Source organism: Carassius carassius, chromosome 5 (assembly GCF_963082965.1).
Source record: "Carassius carassius chromosome 5, fCarCar2.1, whole genome shotgun sequence".
NCBI lineage: Eukaryota > Metazoa > Chordata > Actinopteri > Cypriniformes > Cyprinidae > Carassius > Carassius carassius.
In genome coordinates, this window is record NC_081759.1 from 38,967,351 (window position 1) to 38,988,741 (window position 21,391).

At 36.6% G+C, this 21,391-nt stretch overlaps 1 protein-coding gene across 5 annotated transcripts in view; it reads right to left on the minus strand.

The window, feature by feature from the left end:
• The window catches only part of LOC132141593 (protein unc-13 homolog B-like), a 43,650-nt gene extending 22,379 nt beyond the window's left edge, over positions 1-21,271 (minus strand). For all 5 annotated transcript variants that reach the window (XM_059551259.1, XM_059551258.1, XM_059551257.1 and 2 more), the window contains exons 1-14: positions 20,809-21,271; positions 13,767-16,186; positions 13,112-13,134; positions 10,732-10,775; positions 10,523-10,598; positions 8,364-8,438; positions 7,056-7,275; positions 6,452-6,679; positions 6,129-6,270; positions 4,743-4,912; positions 3,628-3,743; positions 2,868-3,031; positions 2,355-2,505; positions 1,045-1,113 (exon numbers count right to left, since the gene is read on the minus strand). In XM_059551259.1, the coding sequence (XP_059407242.1) occupies positions 1,045-1,113; positions 2,355-2,505; positions 2,868-3,031; positions 3,628-3,743; positions 4,743-4,912; positions 6,129-6,270; positions 6,452-6,679; positions 7,056-7,275; positions 8,364-8,438; positions 10,523-10,598; positions 10,732-10,775; positions 13,112-13,134; positions 13,767-16,143 (3,855 nt within the window). In that variant the 5' untranslated portion in view covers positions 16,144-16,186; positions 20,809-21,271. The remainder of the gene's footprint in view (positions 1-1,044; positions 1,114-2,354; positions 2,506-2,867; positions 3,032-3,627; positions 3,744-4,742; positions 4,913-6,128; positions 6,271-6,451; positions 6,680-7,055; positions 7,276-8,363; positions 8,439-10,522; positions 10,599-10,731; positions 10,776-13,111; positions 13,135-13,766; positions 16,187-20,808) is intronic.
• Between the last annotated feature and the right edge of the window lie 120 nt (positions 21,272-21,391).

The window sequence follows — 21,391 nt, forward strand, 5'->3', positions numbered from 1 at the left end:
TATATATGCACATGCATTCTGTTTACCGATCAAGTCTAAAAATCTTTATAACATGTATACATGCCAGGCACACTCAAAATCAGTGGAAAAACATATATATCTATAGACCTAACTGGCTGCATCTCAGTCTGCATTATAATGAACATTGTTCTGAAATGAAATGCATGATTCTAATTAAATAAATGTATGTACATATGAAAACTGATTGGCAAATCATGATTTGTGCATAAAACAAACATTTTACAAAATTTTTATTCAACGTTTGTTTTTATTTTTTTCACTTTGTTACACACAAAAAATGCCCATTATGCATGAATTGCATTGTTTTACTCTTTTCCGTTTGCCCACTTTCAATGTTAAACCATAAAAAAAATCCTTATTAATAATAATAATTATAGTAATAAAGTAAAATATGCTGCCCGAGATGCTAGCCCAAGGCTCCAGCATCCCTGTGACCCTACAGAGGACAAGTGGCTTGAAGGAGGGATGGATGGATGGATGGACAGAACACCTGTACTTACAAATTTTGTCCATTTATATATATCTACACATGTGTATTGTACTCACATATCTTTATTTTTTATTATCTGCATGTTGTTGTTTCTCTGTGTACTATAAGCTTCTGTCACCAAAACAAATTCCTTGTATGTGCAAATATACTTGGCAGTAAATCTCTTTCTGATTCTGGCCATTATAAAATAATATTGAAATATTTTAAAGATTAACGACTTAATGATGACTAAAGATCTATCAGTATTAAAATAAATAAATAAATGCCCCTAATAAAAACCTTGACAAAAGTTTACCAAGGAGACAACAGTCTCAGTGAAGAGCTTGAGAAATTTAAGATGCAGTATGACAACAAAGAATAAAATGGGATGACAAAAAAACTAAGGTATATAACAACACGTGTAAGCAGCAAAATATTTTTTTATGTGTGTCATTTTCCAACTAAGCTGTAATTTGTTTTACACCACAGACTCCTAGACTGCATAAACTGTGTCTGTAGATTAGGTTAGGGTAATGACCATGATGAATACTTACTCTGTATGTTGACAGGTCAATTCGGAGAGAGTTATGGAGCTGATCCAGCAGTCTAACAAAGCGATCTTTCTGCATTAACAGAGAGAAATATTAGTCAGTGGTGAATAAAATCTAGCAAACAAAAAAGATTGGCTGTTTCTTTCTGTGTTTTGAAAGCCAAAGCATGGTTTAGTTATTGAGTCAGTGCAGAAACGAGCCCTACAAGATTCGTTTCTCTGACACCAGTCTCACTTTGAATGGGATCTAGACCTTGAACCAAGGACACAGAGAGTGGACACACATGAACAAAAACATACTGGCATTTGGATTAATCCATCTGATGGCAATGAGACAACCTAAAAGGGATTCAAAGGTTCAGGGACACTGACAAGTTCTCAGTTATTCACCGTGCTGTATCTTTTCAAAATCCTTGTATTAGCAACACTCCTACAGAAGAAGGGAGAGTTTGTATTTATGCTTTGATAGGAGGAGCTGGCAAGATAGCATCTTCATCTGTGTCGTATGAGAGCCTCAGTGCATTTAGGATCAAAGGTTTTATGTGACTGATAATAACAGTCAAGCTCACTATCACTGTGTGATCGAATGTGACATTATATCTTACACAACAGGTAATTCCGGTCTTTGAATTTGGCTGAGCAACATTCCAAAAGCATTGACACTGAGTCCAACACCACAAGGACTTCTCAATGCATGTATCGCTTTTCTGTGTTTGCATGTTCAAGAAAGATAATCAATTAGATTTTTCAGATTATATCATTACACTACACATCAGTATCATTAAACTACTCAGCAGCTCAGACTACTGTTCAAAAGTTTAGGTTTGATCAAATTTGTATCATAATTTACATTAAATGAATAAAAAAAAACTAATATTTTAGAAGAACATTACTATTTAAAAGAACTGTTTTAATATATTTGACTATGAATATTGTGTCTATTTGAATATATTATTATTAACTGAATTCCTTCCTGTGGTTTCAGTGGCCATTACTCCAGTCTTCAGGGTCACATGATCCCTCAGAAATCATTCTAATGTCCCGGTTTTTATTGCTCAAGACACATATCTTATATTACCAATGCTGGAAACAGTAGTGACACCTAATATTTTTGTGGAAATGGTGACACATTTTTCCAAGATGCTTCCACGAATACAAAGTTGAAAAGAATTTATTTGAACAATTATTTCAAATGGAAATCTTTCATGACAACATGTTTCTTTACTGTCACTTTATGCATGCTTATTGAATAAAATAATTAATTTCTTTCACATGTTTGCACATTTATACAAAAACACAGTTGTTTTGCATTACCCCAAAGTTGGAGGCAGTGAAGCGGTCACAGGCGGAGACGTTGGTGACTGAGGTGGGATGAGCGTAGAATGCGTTGATGTTGGCAAGGAGTGTGCTCATTACCGCAGGAATACCAGACAGCATGTATTTATAGGAAAGACATGCAAAATGCCTACAGGTGGACAGACACAGACATCCAGGAAGAAACTGAGCATGCTTTTATTATTCGAAAAAAGTGACATTCACTATTATTACTTAGTATTGCGATGCTGTCTATACAGGGTCAGAAAGCTCTCGGATTTCATCAAAAATATCTTAAAATGTGTTTTGAAGATGAACAAAGGTCTTACGGGTTTGGAACAACATGAGGGTGAGTAATTACTACATTCATAAACACATAATCAGGTTTAATGTGTTTAATAGGATTAATAGTTCTAACTAACTGATTATTGATGTGGTTACACAATGCTACGAGCAGATAATTCCTATTAACAAAGGACTGACAGAATACAGACGAAATGCTCCAGGGCTTACGTCATGGCCTGATAGATGGATTCTATTCCGTAGCGCATGGCAAATTCGTCTACAATATCCTGAGCAAGCTCATCAAAGTAGACCTTCCAGGCATCATCTCCTCTTGCCGTGGGCAACTTCACCACACCTTGTCCTTCAACATCTGTCACAAAGTGAAAAATATTCTACAAAAAAGAGAGGGAGAATGAGGCTCGGTGATGTCCTTTGCTATAGAAATGATTGTGTGTTGTTTGCTTTCAGGCATACAGTTAATATATTAGATATGATCAGATTTGCGTTAGATTTGTAATATTTCCACAGCCTCATTCTCACCCAGGCTGCATTTATTCGATGCAAATTTCAGTTAAAATTTTACAAAATAATTGCAATTTAAAATAAGTGTTTTATTATATTTTAAAATGTCTTTAAATCCTGTGATGCAAAGCTGAATCTTCAGCATCATTACTCCAGTCGTAAAGGTCACCTGATCCTACAGAAATCATTCTAATATACTGATTTGCTTCTCAGTATTTTGCATTCTTTTCAATGTTGTAAACAGTTGTGCTGCTGTGGAAACCATGATACATTTTTCAAAGAACAGGTTCAAAACAACAGCATTTATTTCAAATATATATTTTTTTAAACAATATAAAGGTCATTATGGTCACATTTGAATAATTTAATGCATTCAGGCCGAATTAACTGCACATTATTTGCACTGTAGTGTACACAGACATTTGTTATCTAAAAAGAATTCAAAGTGGTGTGTGAAGGGATTTACCTCGTGCAAACATGTGTACTGAACATGATAAGGGGCCACTTTCTCTTCCCCTTTAATTTCCACACTTATCTGCAGTCTGATGGCCCCTGATACCGCTGACTTGTCTGTGCGTTTTTCTGCAAAAGTTTAAGATAACACATGGCCATTACATATCTGATACGAAAGACAATTCTTCATTTATCGCATCTCATAATGGTGACCCTTGATCCATGCATAGCAGTAGATACAGTTACATTTAACTTCTTTTTTTTTTTCAAGAGAAAACAAACAGTATCTTCAAATGTAAAGACATCAAAACTTTAAAATGAATACTAATACTGAATATTTCCATCAGAAACAAACAATGTGTTGTTTTAGAAACCATATTTTCTGTAACATTATTATGCACTGAGATAAGCAGCCGTGTGGCTGTAGACCATCTGACTGACTGTAAAAGATCCGACATATTTAATAAGATGTTCGACATATTTAATTCATTATGCAAGTCACAATCTTATCTTTGATCTAAATGCATGTCATGCAAATCATTCCATTATAAGATTTTTTTGGGACCAGGCTTATTAAAGCATTAAGAATAAAATAATATATACATATTACAAATCACATTTCATATTTTAGGCATAGACCATTTATGACATGCACGGAAATTGCAACACTTAAACAGACAGATGGTTTCATTTCTTGTGTGGCATGCAATAGAGCGATTCAGTTCGTAGTCCTAAAACCTTTAAGAAAATTACCAGTGTCTAGTCATGGGTTCCCTTGAGAATTTCTAATGGGTTTTTCAAATATCACTTTTAGATTTATGAGAAAAATAATCCCTTGTGGAGCAACTTAGGCTTTCAGTATTTAAAAAAATATGCACATGAAGGTTTCAAAATTCATGTAACACTGTTTAATTTATTTTGTAGAACAAAACATAAAACCTTTTCAAAATTCCAGAGGGGACCCACAGCAAAATAGACTTCAAGTTTGTCTACAAATTGACATCATGCCTTAAAATCAGGAGTGCTACAGTACGCTCAAAGCCCTAGAGAATAAAAAAGATCATTCATTTAAAAAATAATTTTTCAGTAACACCACACAATGAAACATGCACAGGCAGAGGAACTTACCGAGGTTGTACCAGACATCCATTTCTCCGCTGAGGGTTCGGACCTCAATTATGCTCTGACCCAAAAAGTCATCAGATTCTCTCTTCAGACGCTGCTTCACACGAGACTTTATATCGTCATCTTCATCCCACACACGCAGTTTAATGCGGTCAGATGAATTGTGACACTCACTAGGGAGGAGAAGGTAAATTTGTTAACAAATCCCAGCTGCTTTGCTATATTTTTTGACAAATGTAAACAGCGTACAGTTATATTGATGAACCTAACTGTATTACTTGTAAGAACTGTTTACTGTGATATTTATTAAAAACAAATGTATTCAATAAACTAAGTATTATCTCATTTTCATTAAAAAAATAATAATTTAAAGGGATAGTTCACCCAAAAAATAAATTTGTGTCATCATTTACTTATCTTCAATTGCTCCAAACCTGAATGAATTTCTTTCTTCTATTGGTAACCAAACAATCAAAAGTTGTTTGTAGCCACTGACTTCCATAGTATTTTTAATTTGTTTGTTATGGAAGTAAAGGGCTGCCAGCAACGGTTTGGTTACCAACATTCTTGAAACTATCCTTGAAAACATGCTATTGCTTTTGTAAAATAACAGGTTATTAAATAATGGTAAGCCACAACATTAACGTGGTTAAGGGTGTGTTAATGCAGCTTTGTCTTACAACACTGCTTAACCATGTTTATTTTAAAGATTATTGCTTCATATATGTAGTATTAAACCATATAAGATTATTTGTCAAATGTAAAGCAATGCAGTACTTTCTTCCGGTATAACACTTTTTAACAAACTAGTGCAAAATTCACCTTTAAAATCTTCCTCATATTTTTGTGTAAATCATTTGTTGTTGTCTTAGGGGCCGTTTATGCGATGTTTCAGCCGAGAACGGGACATTTTTATGCTTTTTGCCTGTTCATTTAAACCAAATGGTGTTTCGGGGAATGAAAACGCATATTTTTGAAAACGTGTAACAACACCCAATACTGGAATCTTTGAAAACGTTGACGTCATGCGTGTACACAGTATGGTGGGTATACATGTGCAGTACATGCCGATTTTAAAGGCAAGCACGAACAAACATATACAACAATGGTACTGTTGTTACTGCTCAAGAGTTTGCTAACGCTCCTTCAGCAAAGTGTGGATTTACTTCACCAATATTACAACCAACAGCGGAGATGCATCATATACAAGATACAATCGTCACAATCGTCGAGAGCATTAGGAGAAATATCTCAAGAGTGATGACATATAACAACACCTAAGCATTGATTTCCTGATTACATTGAAAAGAAATGCAAAAAAGAACACAGCAGATAAAAGACAGGATTCCAAAAGAACAAAGAGAACAGAAAATATTGCAAAAGACTCACAAATTGAACGTCTCCTCCCACACAGGGTTAAGGTTACCGTAGATGGTTTTGGTTCTCTTCTTAGTCTTACCAACCTGAACGGTCACATACGGATCACTGGAACCAGTTCTGTCTTTAGCCTGCAGGCCCTGAGCGCTCACCACTGGAAAAAACACATGAACAAACAGACTCTTGTAAGATTAACCCCAAAAAAATAGGAAAATGTATTCCAATGCTGGCACAGTGCATATCATTAAAAGCTCTATTAGAAATCTGCATTTATACAACCATTCCTTGATTACAGAAAGGTATCAGAGCAATAACAGCTGTCCCTGCTTCCGTACCCATGATGGAGATTTTGGCAGACCACTTTGATGTTCCGTCAAGCACAGTCTGTTTGATGGCCTTCATCTGCTGAGCATGGCTCAGTTTAGTCATATTGAACACAAGCCTTATCATTTCAAAGATTTCAGGCCTGTTCCTCTCTCGGATCTTCATGCGGTCCTTCATGGCTGATATGATATGCTGGGTTCTGTCCTCTGCTCCGGTTTTGGAGCTCTTCTCAGCAGCTCCTAGCAATTGTAGTCAGTGTTTAATGACATAATTGAATCACAAAATAAAACATGCAATGAAAAAAGAAATCAAAAACATGACAAATATTGTACACTGCACGAGCAGCTTTTTGCATTTTTGGCATATATTTCATGAATTGCATAGTGCATAATCTTAAATATTTCTTACTCATTTTTAAATACTTTCTCCTCACGGAGTTGGTAACTTTCATTAAAAAAGCATTTCTCAGTGGCACAGATGTAACATTCATAACGGATACTGCCAAGAAATTAAATAAACAGCTTACTGTAATTGTTGCATGAAGATTAAAGTAAGAATACATATACAGAGCTGTTTTGCTGTTGCTGTTTTTACTGTTTTTGGTTGATGACTCACTCTGTAAACAGTCTGCGTTGAAAAGCTCCTGGCATTTTTCGTGGCATTTGACTCCACACTCTGAGCAGCGCATGCCCTGCCGCGCAATGCCCCACAACAAACCCTCACACTCGTAGCAGTAGGTAGGTGTGGTGGCCGTCCACACTTCAAAGTTATGGGGTGTCGTGCAAGAAATAGGGTAAATCAGAGCCTGGAGGGTCTTCTTGTACACGTGATTCTTCTACAGAGAGAGAAAATAAACTGAAAACAGTTTCTGCCATAAAGAGGCCCTAGATGCAACCTTGAAGAAGACATTTTAAAACAAACCCCAGATCACATGTAGGACGTGTGGAAATACAACATCATGAAGTAGGTAAGAATGGTTCAAACAGAAAATAGGAAGAAGCATTAAGAAGTACATAAAAAGGCAAGAGTACAAAGATACTCTTAATAAATTCTGGTCCTGGTTCATGATGTAGGTGTAGTAATGCAAGTGGGCTCACAGGTGTCAAACCGATGACCAAATGAGAGCCACATCACATCTACATAAAGTGTAGGTGGCATACATCTTTTTTTATTTTTTTGAAAAAAAAATTCAATCCAGAGCATTTTGAAGGATACCTTTACATTTTGATAAAAGACATTTTAACTAGAATTATGTCAACAATTAGTCTTTTAACATTACCAAAAAATAAATAAATAAATAAAAAAAACAAGAAAAAAAACACAATGACATGCAATTAAATTAAAAGGAAAAAGACGATGTCGAGCTATAAAAGTGACAAAAAGCATCATTAATTACTCATATTGGATACTCACGATTGATGTTCTACTGTATATTACTTTTGAAAGTCTGCTAAAAGACATAATTATTTATTTTCCTGGTGAGTACTTTTTAATGAAGACATCTGACACAAAATATTCAAAATTCAAACTGTCACATGGTCAGTGGTTACAATACATGTGACCACATGGCATTGATTACCTATGATGTCAGTCATGGCTTTTCAGTAGAAACTTTTTTTTGTTGTTGTTCCCTTTTGCAGTTCCATGAACGGTTCATCCATGCATATCTTTCTTTTAATTTTTGCCTTCCCTCTTTTAACGTATGCTGTGCTTTTCCAATCATTTTCCATTTATCCAATCGACAGCAAATGATAGAACCAAGTCATGCATTCCATCTAGACTTTTTTTTGATGATCTGTTTCACTCAAATGTATTTCACAATGCAGGACAAAAGCTCTGTCGCTAATCTTGTTATAATACAAACAGCTTGATAAAGTGAGAAGCAGAAAGACAACAGATGTTTGTGTATGTTGCATTTCCTACCAGTTCTTCATCCTTCAGTGAAGAGCGTGCAGCTAATGCATGAGAGATCCCTGCTTTCCTGGACTGCACAAGAGACTGAGAGGGGAACAAAGGTTGAATATGAACATCATTATACCATCTTATGAAAAGCACTCATTATACCATCTTATGCTCTCCCAGTGGGTTTAGCAAAAGCTATCTTTAATGTTTCCTTAAACACATGGTAAATGTAGTTCTATGTGTGTTTCCACTACATTCCCATTAATATGCTAAGCACTGTTCTGCCATTAATGGCACCAGATCTAATTAAATGGCTTTTAGCATTTCATAGCTAACTTTGTAAATAATAAAGTATAGTACCAACAACACATACAAAAACCAGCCTAGATAAACTGTTGATACATCATGCTGAACTCTCAGTGATTGTTACATAACTAAAGGCAGACCAATGCGCCAAAGATTGATTTTCCATGAGAACAGAGATAAGAGTATAATTTAGCCTCTCGTAGCTAATGACAGTGATTCAAAACATGCTAATGGCCTGGCTTTTTCTTTTCTTGAGCCCCCAGTCACTCAGCAAGTCAATTGTGGTACAGGGTGAGTGACGGGGCTGGCAGGTCATGGTTAAGGTTCAGTCGATGGAAAAAAGTCCCGAAAGCTAACTACTGTACAAGGGATCGATATTACATTGCTAGGCGAAAATGTCATCTCTACAAACAAAAAGAAGAAAAAATAAGTATTTTATCCATTGTATATCATTTGGATGGCACATCTTAATAATTATTAACAAACAATATTACAATTTTGACAAAATAATGAAGGGTAAAACATATGATAATGTTAATCACTTGTATAAAATTCTTAAAAGCTCTAATTATGGGTAACATATTGGAAATGTTAAAGCAATGTTTATTAATCAATAAACACCACTATTATGGAATATATTATTGTTGGATAATGCACTACTGAATAATGTTACTCTTCGTAACTTCTATGCATGTTAATACAGTAATAATATATTAATGCAAATATTTAAATTCTAATGAAAAAATGTTTTTATATGTACACGTCGACATTAAATTAGGCAACATTAGTGTCCAGGTTTGATTACACAGAAATATTTAACCACCGAATTCAGCGAGTGACCTTTCGGAATCGATTTGTGCAATAACCTTTGTTTATATTCAGTTAAAACAACTTTTATAAAAAAAGAAGCGCTTGCTGCCATGAAAACTGTTGTGCAAGTCACAAGCTTCAGATCGATCATGTTTTTATTTTGCTTTTTTGTCCCCCCAAATGTATCTGTGTGGGTTTCGGTTTTATTGTGTCGCAACAAAGACTGATTGAAGAAAGTTCCCCATTTCTGACTCATTGGCATGTCAGTGAACTGGAGGAGAAGATGAGCACTTCAAATAGAGCTCTGCTTCTCAATCGTATGCACACTTGTCTGGTTTTTAATGCATTTAGTCACATAAGATGTCCTTCTTTAAGGGAGTAGAGAAGACATTCAACACCAAGATTGCTGTAAAATTACACTTATTACACCAATTACACCAAAATCCATTTTAAACAAAAACAGACCACTTGTAATATCAAACCCTTCTGAGACAGGATGTCATACGGTTATTCATTGGTGATATATTATTACTGCTCTGCAATCACACCAGAATAGAGCAGCAGACCTAAGATGATGGTATCACACACTGAAAATGAAACTGAGCGCCAATCATTTTTGACATATAAACTACATCTGTACAAGATATATTATATTTTTTGTGTGAAAAAAATTACAGCACTTTTGTCTTTAGTGTGGACGGACACTGGAATCTTCTAACATCATGTCTTTTTAGGATGCATGTTATAGCTTAAATAATTTAGACCTAAAAAAAAAGAAAACATATGCCTAAAGAAATGTGTATGATACAGGATTCCCTTTGAGTCTGCTGTGAGTAAATGCTGAAGAAAAAAATATATATACATATATTTACAAAGCATTCACTAATAGAAAGATTTACTTACCATGGCCTGGTAATGAAGGAAAGCATTAAGAAAAAAATATGACAAAAGATCACATCATATTTGAGCTAAACTTTTAGTTATATTGGATAAGATTTAGAGTACAATTGAAAATAATTAGTAGACAACTAGTAGATAAAAAATAACAAATAAAAATCACTCACCACATCGCTAACCAAGGGGATAGGCTGCTTCTTCCTAAGGTCAGGCATGCTATCAATGCCAAATATTCCTCCTCCCCTAAAGATAATTATATGGATATTCCAGAAATGGAAAATGAATGTTTGGTTAAAAAAAAAAGAAAAAAAAACAACAACTGATAAACAACAACATTGTTCAAAAACGGAGAAAGCGAATGAGTAAGAGATCATACCCAGCTTTGGCCCATGGATGTTTGTTATGGTCTCCATTGATATTCTGTTGAGAGGATGATCAAGTTGTGATGCATTAAACAAATATTAAATGTTAAAACTTCATATAGACACCAAAAACAGCACATAATGGAAAATAAGGAGAAAGAGGAATAGAGAAAGCCCTGCCATTTGGTTGATTGAATTTCAACACTATATTCATGAATATACAAGCAAAATGGTCTAGTCACGAGAACAATTCTAGTCAAGGCAAGATTAAACATGCAAAGACTCCGAATTCTCTAGAATAAACAAGTTTTTATATTTAGAATATTTTTATTTACAATATATAATTAGGACAAATTATTGAAGTAGCATTTATGCCACCTCCGTGCTGTCAAAACACAGACCATGTTATCTCATCATCATAACTCATAATTTGGCAACAGGCTGTGCACTAAATGAAGCATTTCTTGCTCAAAAAGAGATTAATTGTTAATGTAATTGCAACAAAATCAATAAACTCCCAATGCAAAATCATTTGTAATGCCAAACCTCTCAAAACAAAAAGGCTGAGGGAAAAATCATAGCTATAAAACTCTGACTCAGCAACTCTAGGCCTTAAAATGAATCTGCCATCACAGTTTGTATTTTATACGGTATAACCGGGAGGGATACTTTAATGAGCCACAATCAATAACACAGACTGAAAATGTGTGTAATGTTTACAATGCAGCATAGAGTACAAGCCATGAGAACAAGGCATGATTTAAAAAACAAATAAAACAGACACAAGTAACTCAACACAATGCAAGAAACCCAAATCAAGGAAGCCTGTTAGCACCATGCACACTAAAGACCTTCAAACAGCATCATTTATCTCAAGCAGTGCGCAGTGCTTTAAGTGGCCCAAAAGAGGTGCCGGTACTCTATTATTGCCTATATATATATATATATATATATATATATATGTATAGATTTTTTTTTTTTTTTTTTTTGATGACTCCCCTCATCCCCTGAGGTAACAACAAATATATTAAAGGGGTTTTATATACAGCAGTCAACAGACGACCTTATAAAAAATAATAAATACTTTTATTAACTTGTGGATTTGCTTGAGCTAGAAAGAGCTACTGAACATAAATAAAATGTGCAAAAGGATTTTGAAAAAACACCCTTAGAATAGGGTGACCAGGTGAGATTGGCTTAAATTCCGGACGGGGGGTAAGGGGGGTGTCTGCGGTCTTGGGTGACGGGATGGGGGGCTTATTATATTAGACTTCGTTCTACTTTTTTTTATCACATTTTTATTCAAAGATCAACCGTCTGTCATTACTCCTTAGTCTGCCACAAGAAACAACAACATTAAAATCATGAACTCAAATGTCATTGTAAAAAACAAAAACAAAAAAACAATGACTGTTGTAACAGTGCGTAAATCAGACCTTTCTGTAACGCTAACGCTCACAGTTGCAGCAACTTGCGTTCTCTTCATCAAGCTTTAAAACAAAAAGGGGACAAAAAGGTCGTGTTGTCTTTGTGCATATAGATTAATTAGATAAATGAATATCTAAATTCGCGCCTAGCCGCCTACGGTATTTTTTTAGAACTTAGAAAAAAGATGCTGCTGCCAATGAGCAGACGGCGGGGGCTGGTTGCAGGACGACTCAACCTCCGCAGACAGTTTTTAATGTTTATCAGACAATAACTACTCAATATTTTGCTTTAGTGTAATTTTTGGGACTATTAGGGCCAGATTCGGGATTCGGGACAACAGTTTAGATTTCGGTACTGTCCCGAATTTTTCGGGACGTCTGGTCACCCTACCTGAAAGAGCTACTGTATTACTTCATAAGCTTGCGTCTGACCTGCAGCGATATTATTCAGGTTTGGTGGGGTGTTGGCCAGCGAATCATCTGATTCTCACCGCGTTGTTTTAGTACTCAGAGTCTGAAGCCAGGAGAGCATATTAGGTGTTGTTCACTGTATTTGAGTTTTTACCGAGCCGAGTGGGAGCGTTTCACACACCCTCTCCGGCTACGTTGAGTTGTTACTGTCAGCGGCAAAAGCGACGCATGTGCTTTTCACTTGTAAAACTCAAGGGTGTATGGCTAATGTAGTCTCTGCTCTCGGTGGGATGAATTAGGAAGCTTGCATTGTGAAGGGCGCTCTGAAAAGCGGCAGCGCAGGCAAAAGATTAAAACCTCTATTAAAACAGATGTACAAATGAGCGTACCGGTATGCTAAAAGAACGTTCTGGGCTCACGGAGAGGTGAAGAATGGAGAGAATCAGACTCGGAGAAGTGGCGGTACTGAGTACCGGTGCGTACCGGCCCACTTAAAGCACTGGCAGTGCGAACATAACACCAAGGCACTTTGTAAACCATGCGAAAAATATATAACCTGCTCTTCATCCTGGCTTCCATCTGAAAATAACAATAAATAGCACAACAAGCTATCACACCATTTTTAACCAGAACTAGACAACACTCTTTAAATAGACATAGAGCAATTAAACTTGTTGTTCAAGAACATATTTACATCTGCGGATACATATGGACAGAGAACATGAACTGCACAAGTGTTGGGATTTCGCAATTGATCTAGACAGTTCATTAAAGTTTCACTTAGATGTATTATTCATTTATAATGGCTCCTAAATTTTCACTGCACTCTACTTTCATGTCTGATTTGTTTTAATTTCAATTTGATGAGTGTAATTAGTTTGTTTGAGCCTGAGGAACCAGATTAGTTTAACACCCAGCAGGACACTTGGTAATATATCTGCAGGAAAGGACCAAACACCCACTGGCTACGTTTCTGATGAAATCAGATATTTTATAGCTAAAAAAGTGTTTAAATGTTATTTGTGAGACACATTTGATGTGCATAGCCATCAGAATGATTTATTTTCCATTTCTGACATAAATTTCAGAAGATTGACTTCACAGAAATTCACTCACACTGCAAATTTGAAAGTTCAGACAAGAACTTCTAACACGTGACAATGAAGGAGAACAATGAATAGGAATGTTTAGAACCTCCAAACTCAATATACCTTGGTTCAAATCATCTTCAGAAAATGTTGACATGGTCACTATACTGAGTTGTCTTCTGGACTCTCTCTTCTCCCTTAGGATCTGCTGGAAACTTCTGAGGCACTTCAGATGATGTGCATCCCGCTGACTAAGTTCTGCTTCACTACTTCCTTCTGTAGAGGACTCGGTGGGAGGCTGCGTTTCCCCTGCCAGTGTTCTTTGCTCCTCTTCTACTGCTAGTTTCTCAGGAGAAAAAGAGTCTGGGATAATGTCTGTAGAGAAACACTGTGGTAACTGAGCATTGGTTGGATGTCCAGATGTAGCATCTGATGCATTACTGGTGGATGAGTCCAACCCTGGAGAATTTGGATGTTCTGAATGTTCAGGCAATTCAGGTTTTGCTTTGGTGGAGATGCATTGAGGTACCTCTACGAAACCTTTTTCGGTACCGATGGCTTGAGGCTGCTCAGAATAATTTGTTTCTATTTGTGAAGTCTCCATCTCTATTTGAGGCATGTCTAAATTTGGTGTCTCAGTAATTACGATTCCTTGTGGTTCCTCATATGGGGAGATCTGCGTATGGACTTCGACTCTTCCACCAAGCGTAGTAGCACTAGCTCCATCCATCTTCTTCAGAGCTCCTCGCAAGACAGTTTTGAAATCAAGAACTGCTCTACCAAACTTTTTCACATTAAACGTCACATTACTGTCATCAGCAGAGCCTGGCTTCCAATCAGGGACATTTTGATTACAGAGTGATGTACCATCATATAGAAGGTTTCGGGATGGCTCAACAATCACACTTTCTGTCGACTCACTTTTAAATGGAACTACGCAATTTTCACAAGAAGACACACAATTCTGATGAACAGAGCTCTGAGGACATTTAACATGTGCATTGCAATTATGGCAGCCCAAACCAGGTTCTCCAGACAGCATTTCGGCATCATACAGCTTCCAATCTCCTCTATTGCTAACAGGAGCGTTGTAGTGTTTACAAGATACTATGGAAATTTGATCCGAGGTGCCCATCTTACAAGTACTTACAGCTCTTGATGGGTCCCAGCTGCCCACGTCACCCATGCAGCACTCTGCCTCTTCAAAACTGCCTTGTCTGGAGCAAGAATCATCTTCGCTCCAACAGATATCTCCGCTCCCACTATTTCTTAAAGCCACTGGGTTCCAGGTCTGACTTTCACCCCCTGCTTTGCCATGTCCAAAGTTGGGTCTTTCTGGATCAGATTCAGACTTGGAACTCTGACCCGAAGACAGAGAACTGGTGCTCGGACAGTCCTGTCCATCCTGGCGCTCAAGGTAACCGAAGCTAAGCTTCCTTCTCCTTGCACCTTGAGATACATCAGACCTTTGATTAGATGCTTCTTGTGTAAAAGGATGATGTTCATTGTGGTTTGAAGTCTCAACACTAGTGAAAGCAGACTGCTTTGGTGCCTCTTTGTGCTTCCCATCTACGACTTGATATTCTGAGAGTATATCACCAAAGCTATTTGAGGATTCAACAGTGTAGCAGCCTATACTTACAGTGTTATCTGATTTGTGTGTATGGAGGGAGTGACCCTCAGTGCCACCCATTGCTCCTGGCCAAGTCTTGACACCAGATTTGTTTCCAGAACGCATGCATTCGATCTCCATTAGGACAGCATCTACACAGCTAGAGACCTCCTCGACAGAGCCATGAACAGATGACAGGTACCCCCTCAAGTCTGAAATCTCCTCTTGAATTTTGTTGATCCCTCGCAATTCCTTCAGAATGTGCTCAACGATAGCACTCGATTCTTCCTCTTTATAGTCTTCATTATTCCCCTCCACGACTTCATCCAGCATCGCCATATTTAACCTGCACAGCAAAGTCTCCGTCTGTCTTTTAGGCTCACCATCAAGTCCTCTTCCAGACGAAAACCTAGTCCCATTAACATCTTGGGTCATTTGATTTTGAGCTACTGTAGAATTACTGTTGTGCTGCAAAGTGCAAGGAATTCTGATGCCTCCTTCTCGATTTAGTTCCACTTCCCCAACACAAGCTGCCCCAGAAACCACTCCCAGCCCATGTCCATTTGGCACCTGAGGTGAGCAGCAGACCTCTGCTGAAGCTAATCCTCTCGTGTAGTAGCTCTGCAGCTTTTCAACATCCTCTTCCCCCTCTTCATCCTTTTCTTCAATTCCAGCACAGTAAAGACCCGAAGGCTGGACAGAATGATCTGCAGATCCCTGCAAGAAACGATGAATTTTCCCACGCAACACCAGAGCAACTTTGGGATTAGGCTGCCTTCTCTTTGGCGCTGAAGTTTTCTTTTTGGGACGGGGATATTGAGGGACACCTGTGCCATCCTGTCCATTGCAGCGGTTGCGGGAGAACATCGTTTTCCTCCCTTCTTCCATGCTGTAGAGCTGAATCACATTACTCAGGCTTGAAATACAGCATCTGATGATATAAGTGAGAGATTATCAGTTGATTTAAGCAGGGCTAAATCCATGACTATGAGGGGAAAGTACATCTTGAAGCATCACACCAGAGCAAATTTACTGATTTGGTCAAGAAAAGTACATGACTGAATATGCATTTGATACTATACCTTCAATTTTGTTTACAGTTAATTTCCTCCCTTATCAAAGTCTTGTCATGTATTTTCAGCAACACAAAGTAAACAACAACACAGAGAATTTATCATCTGCATATGTTCTGACTCACCCAAAGCGCAGTTTAAAACACACTGAAAGTGTCTACTTATTAATTTTCACATGACCTGGTCCAAAATACCATTGAAAGAGGTCAAATTTATTTGAATTATGTTGAAATGTGCCCCAATTATATTTATACAAGCTTATGGGCAGCTCTATCAGGCTGACTAGCATTTTCTCCTCAGAAACACATTGAAAATTATCCCTTTGTTTTTATCTCGCAAAAACTCAAATCTAACACACACAAAGATTCATGTAAATAATGTGAAAATTAGTGAAGCAAACACATCTAAATAAATCAATCAATCAAACAAAAATTTATAAAAGTGAAAGGAAATAAAGTAACAATACTAGCATTCTAGCAGTAATATACAAAGACTGAAAATGCAACAGCACTTTTGGCTTTGCTTATCTGCTAAAGAGAAAACATACAACAGATAAGAAGAACAAAAGATAAACTAAAGACCTTTTAAGAATATTCACTTAAATCCATGGCAACTCAGTGCAACAGTAAAGTAATATAGCAACACAGCCCTGACATTACATTATATGATATGCAAATTCTATAAGTACAAATCAATAAAAATAATGTTTCCCTACAAGAGAGCTGCATTAAAACCACAAATGGCTATTCACTTTGTATGTCTTGGTGCATTATACTATTTGCTATACCTGACTCATTCTTTATGCATACTAAAGTACAAAATACAGCAAGATACAATTTTGTCATGGAAAATCTGCAAAATACAGACTCAGGAACATTTCATTCACTTTTGGATTTCAGTATATAAAAATAACTGGAATCTTAGGAGAGCTGAAGATGCATGCTGGCTCATCGACTCCTTGTGGAGAGTCAATTAACCAGGGAAAATGTCACATGTTTGTGCAAAATCATGTGACATTGGATGAGTAGCCATGGAAACCATGTGCTATACCTACAGTCAGGTTCTCTATAGAGAGATATCTATCTATATACTAAGATGGCAATTACCTGCATAAAACTCACTCTTCTATGTTTTTTCTCCCCATCTATGTTTCTCTGTACTGTTATCTACTCCCAAGCATCAACTTAAGACAAGTTATACATGCAGGCAATCAGGAATTACAAATCGACCCATGGATGTTAAGCAGGTATAACTCAAAACAGAGTCAGAGTTATTCTGCTTATCTTATTTTGACACCCTTGTTCTGTGAGTCTGCATGCTGCATATATTTTTTGACAGACACCAACTGCATATTTTAGCAAATAAGTACACGGTCGAGTGTGTCTCTCTTAGGTAGTGTTCGATTGGACAGTTAGGCTAAGAGAAGATGAGTTATGGTGGTTAAACCACAGTGTTATAAATGGTGTGAGAGTTGTGGCGGATGTGTTATATCTCTCATATGTGATGAAACCCTAAGTCCTTCTGCATCTCCTGTCTTGATCGTACACTCACACTTGTCTAACTAGAAACAACTGGATGTGAGTTCTCAAAAGCCAAACATTTTTATGCCACATTTTTTTTTACACAGTCTTATGCTTCACTAGTTTACTTGCATGCCTCATTGTCTCGCTTTTTCACCTAGTCTTTTCCACGCTCTCTCTATCTGTCATTCACTGTAGGTAAGGGCATTCAGGGGTGAGTGATCCATATAAGCACAGTGAGAAGCACACTAATGTGGCTTTTTGAGATCACTGAAGCACAAGGGCTAAAGGTAACACCATTCTGCATTTATCTGTTTTGCCCATCTTCAAGGCATGCGTTTTCTGTCTACCTAAAGGTGTGGAAGACAAAGGCACAGAACAGACGGGCGTAGGGGATGCTGAAAGGAAAAAGCTGAGGGTAAACACACTACGATTCACAACTCCAGCTTTTGAGCATGGAGCACAATCACCTCAGTGAGACATTGAGACAGGAAGGTAGGGGAAAAAAAGGTATACCAAAAAAATAAATAAGAGGTGCCAGGCACAGTGAGGCATCTGTGACACTGAGTGCTTGAGGAACGTTTCACTTAGGGTAGCTAAAATAATTTCAGAGTCTTTTCTCCCAGCCCTACAGCTGTCCAGAAGATGCTACACGTTACTATGCCTCTACTACAGACATTATAAGTGCAAAAATTCAATTCCAGTGATTGAGTTCCAATATTTCATCCCCTTTTCCTGGACAAAACAGATCTTATTACCGAAATCAAAAACCAATTAATAAAAATAACAGTATTTCTCCTAGGCAACAAACCTTAAGCAATTTTCATTAAATACAAATAAATTGACTTTTAAAATGAGTTTACTGGGTGCAAAAAAAAAGAGATTAATAATAATTATAAATTTTAATTAAAAATTCCAGTACTGTAGAAAAGTCTTCGGCCACTAGTATATTCACCAACAAAAAATGTTTTTAAGTCAGTTATTTTTATCTTTTGCTGTAGTGTGTCAGTAGTAAATATCAGTTTATCCAAACATTATTTTTGCCATTAAATGTAATAATCCAGTGAGATTTTTTTTTGCACAGGATGTCAACCAGCAGCCAGTGCTCCATACAGATATCTGATCTCATCATCATCAGTCTGTCTGGAATGACATGAATAAACAGAACAAACTGAGACAGACTCAATCCAGAAGAGCTGTGGGAATGTCTCCAAGACACTTCAAGAAACTTACCTGCAAAGCTACCTGAAAGACAATGCACTCGTGCACCAAGGGCAAAAGCTTTTTTTTAATGCATATTGTGGTCACACCAAATGTTGATTTAATTCAGTTAAGTTAATAGAAGTTAATTAATAAAATATATTTATGGCATTATTTTTGACGGCATCCTCACTTTAGAGCATTTTTACTTAAGTGCCTAAAACTTTCCACAGTACTGTAGCTTAGGTTTCTTGAAGCGTTTTGGAGACATTGCCACAGTTCTTCTGGATTGAGTCTGTCTCAGTTTGTTCTGTTTCTTCGTGTTGTCCAGACAGACACGGTGTGTATATATATATATTTTTATATACCGTGTAATTTTTTTTTCTTCATGAGTGCAGTGATCCAAAGTCAAAAAGTGCATTAAATAAATATAATTGATAAATGGTCAAATAAATAGCTTCTTCATGACTGATTATTAATTGGAATTTTAATTGCCAATGACTCTTTCAGAGCTCACAGCTTTGCACACCACTTCTCACATCTTTCATATACAGTACAATATTACAAGTGAAGCATGTAATTGTCTACACAATGTGATGAATGCCAGGGTTTTTAATGAATCTTGCCTTTCACTGGGCTTTAGATTTGGTTCAAACACGTGTCTTTGCTGACACTACCAGACAGTGTGACCTTGCTACATACAGAAGACACACTTTCTATAGTACACACATAGAAGATTCAAATCTGTATGCCAGAAATTTTACTTAAAATAGAAAATTATTCTAACTATACGGCAATCAAAGGCACAATAAGTTGATGATCAATTATAGAAAATTGCTGTGCCAATCTATTTCACTTTCTCTCATACTGACCCATGTCCTATTCTCTTTTTCACAATAATTTTATCCAGACAGTCAAGTGAAATGACTTGACATTCATCTACCAAAGCAAAAGCAATGGCACAGTCTAAACAATGTCCTTAGCAGATCTATTCTTCACTGCAATCAGCTACATATTTTCAGATATTGATCATTTCATTGATCATGCTGTGTCTAAATGTTCCTTCAAACATCCAAAGCAAATAAAAAACAAAAAGAAAATAACTTTTCAAAACAACAGGTTGTGTGGAAGAGAAGAATATTTATAGAGATGCACTGTTTTTTGTTTTTTTCTTATTCAAAAATATAAGACCAGAAATGCATTGAAGGTCAAGATTGAAGAACAATACCTATAGTATAACACGACCTTTGAATTGAACTTGGCTACTTTTTTGCATGCAAACTAAGTAAATATTACATCTGCCACACATTCAAAATGAAACGCAATCATAACGATGGCAAAACAACCTGTTGACTTCACAGTAACTGCAACTAAATGAAAATAAGAGTGAGATAACCAGCCAGCTCCAATATCTATATTACTGAACATGCACTAAATTACAATAAAGTACCACTAACCAACACGATTACACTCAAACTTATATCAGTGGATGCATGACACCTTAGATAAGAGAGGAAAGTATTCAGATAATTAGATTAGTCCTGTTTATGTTTAAATTGCATAAACCTACATACAGTAAATCGAGTACTTGAAGAAATCATACACAAATAGATTTCTTTAATAATATTAACCAATACATAGTGCAACAAAATACAGAAAATAAAGCACAACCTTTTCTAAAATAATTTTGTAAAAGCTTGCAATAAGATAAGTTCTCTAAATACTAACAGAAATTATTATCTAAAAAAAATCCAACTTACCACGTTGAAGCTGCACAGATCAGTTAAACCACATGTCTATATGAAAAATATAGTGAGGATTTTCCATAAGAGTCGAATTATAAAAAGAGCTCCACATTGTGATTCAAATGTAGAAAGGGACTGGTTCAAGTCCAAAGGTAAAATAAATGTCAAAAATAGAGTGAAAACGACAGATTTAGCTTTTATCCAAAGCTCCAGAGAGCTTCCACAATAATCCAATAAATTAACCTTAAAAAGAAATCAATGTCAGTTCCTTATGTTCTCTATTATAGCACAAGTTAAAAAAGTCTATGTAGTCCTGGCAAACTCCTCAATGCAATCTTCTCATTTCAATTATTGACGAACTATAATTCATTCAAATCTACGCGTAATTCTTATTCCTGCTCCTTCACACACATTTGTGTCAGTGTTCCACTCCTCTATCTCTGATTCTCCAGTCTCTTCCTCCTACACTCCTCGGGCTTGTTGCTAAGAACACATCCACCCTCGGCTGTGTGTGAGTGTTCACACACTTTCACCCATTCTCCTTCTCTCTCTCTCTCTCTCTCTCTCTCTCTCGTTCTCTCGCTCTCCCTCACACTTC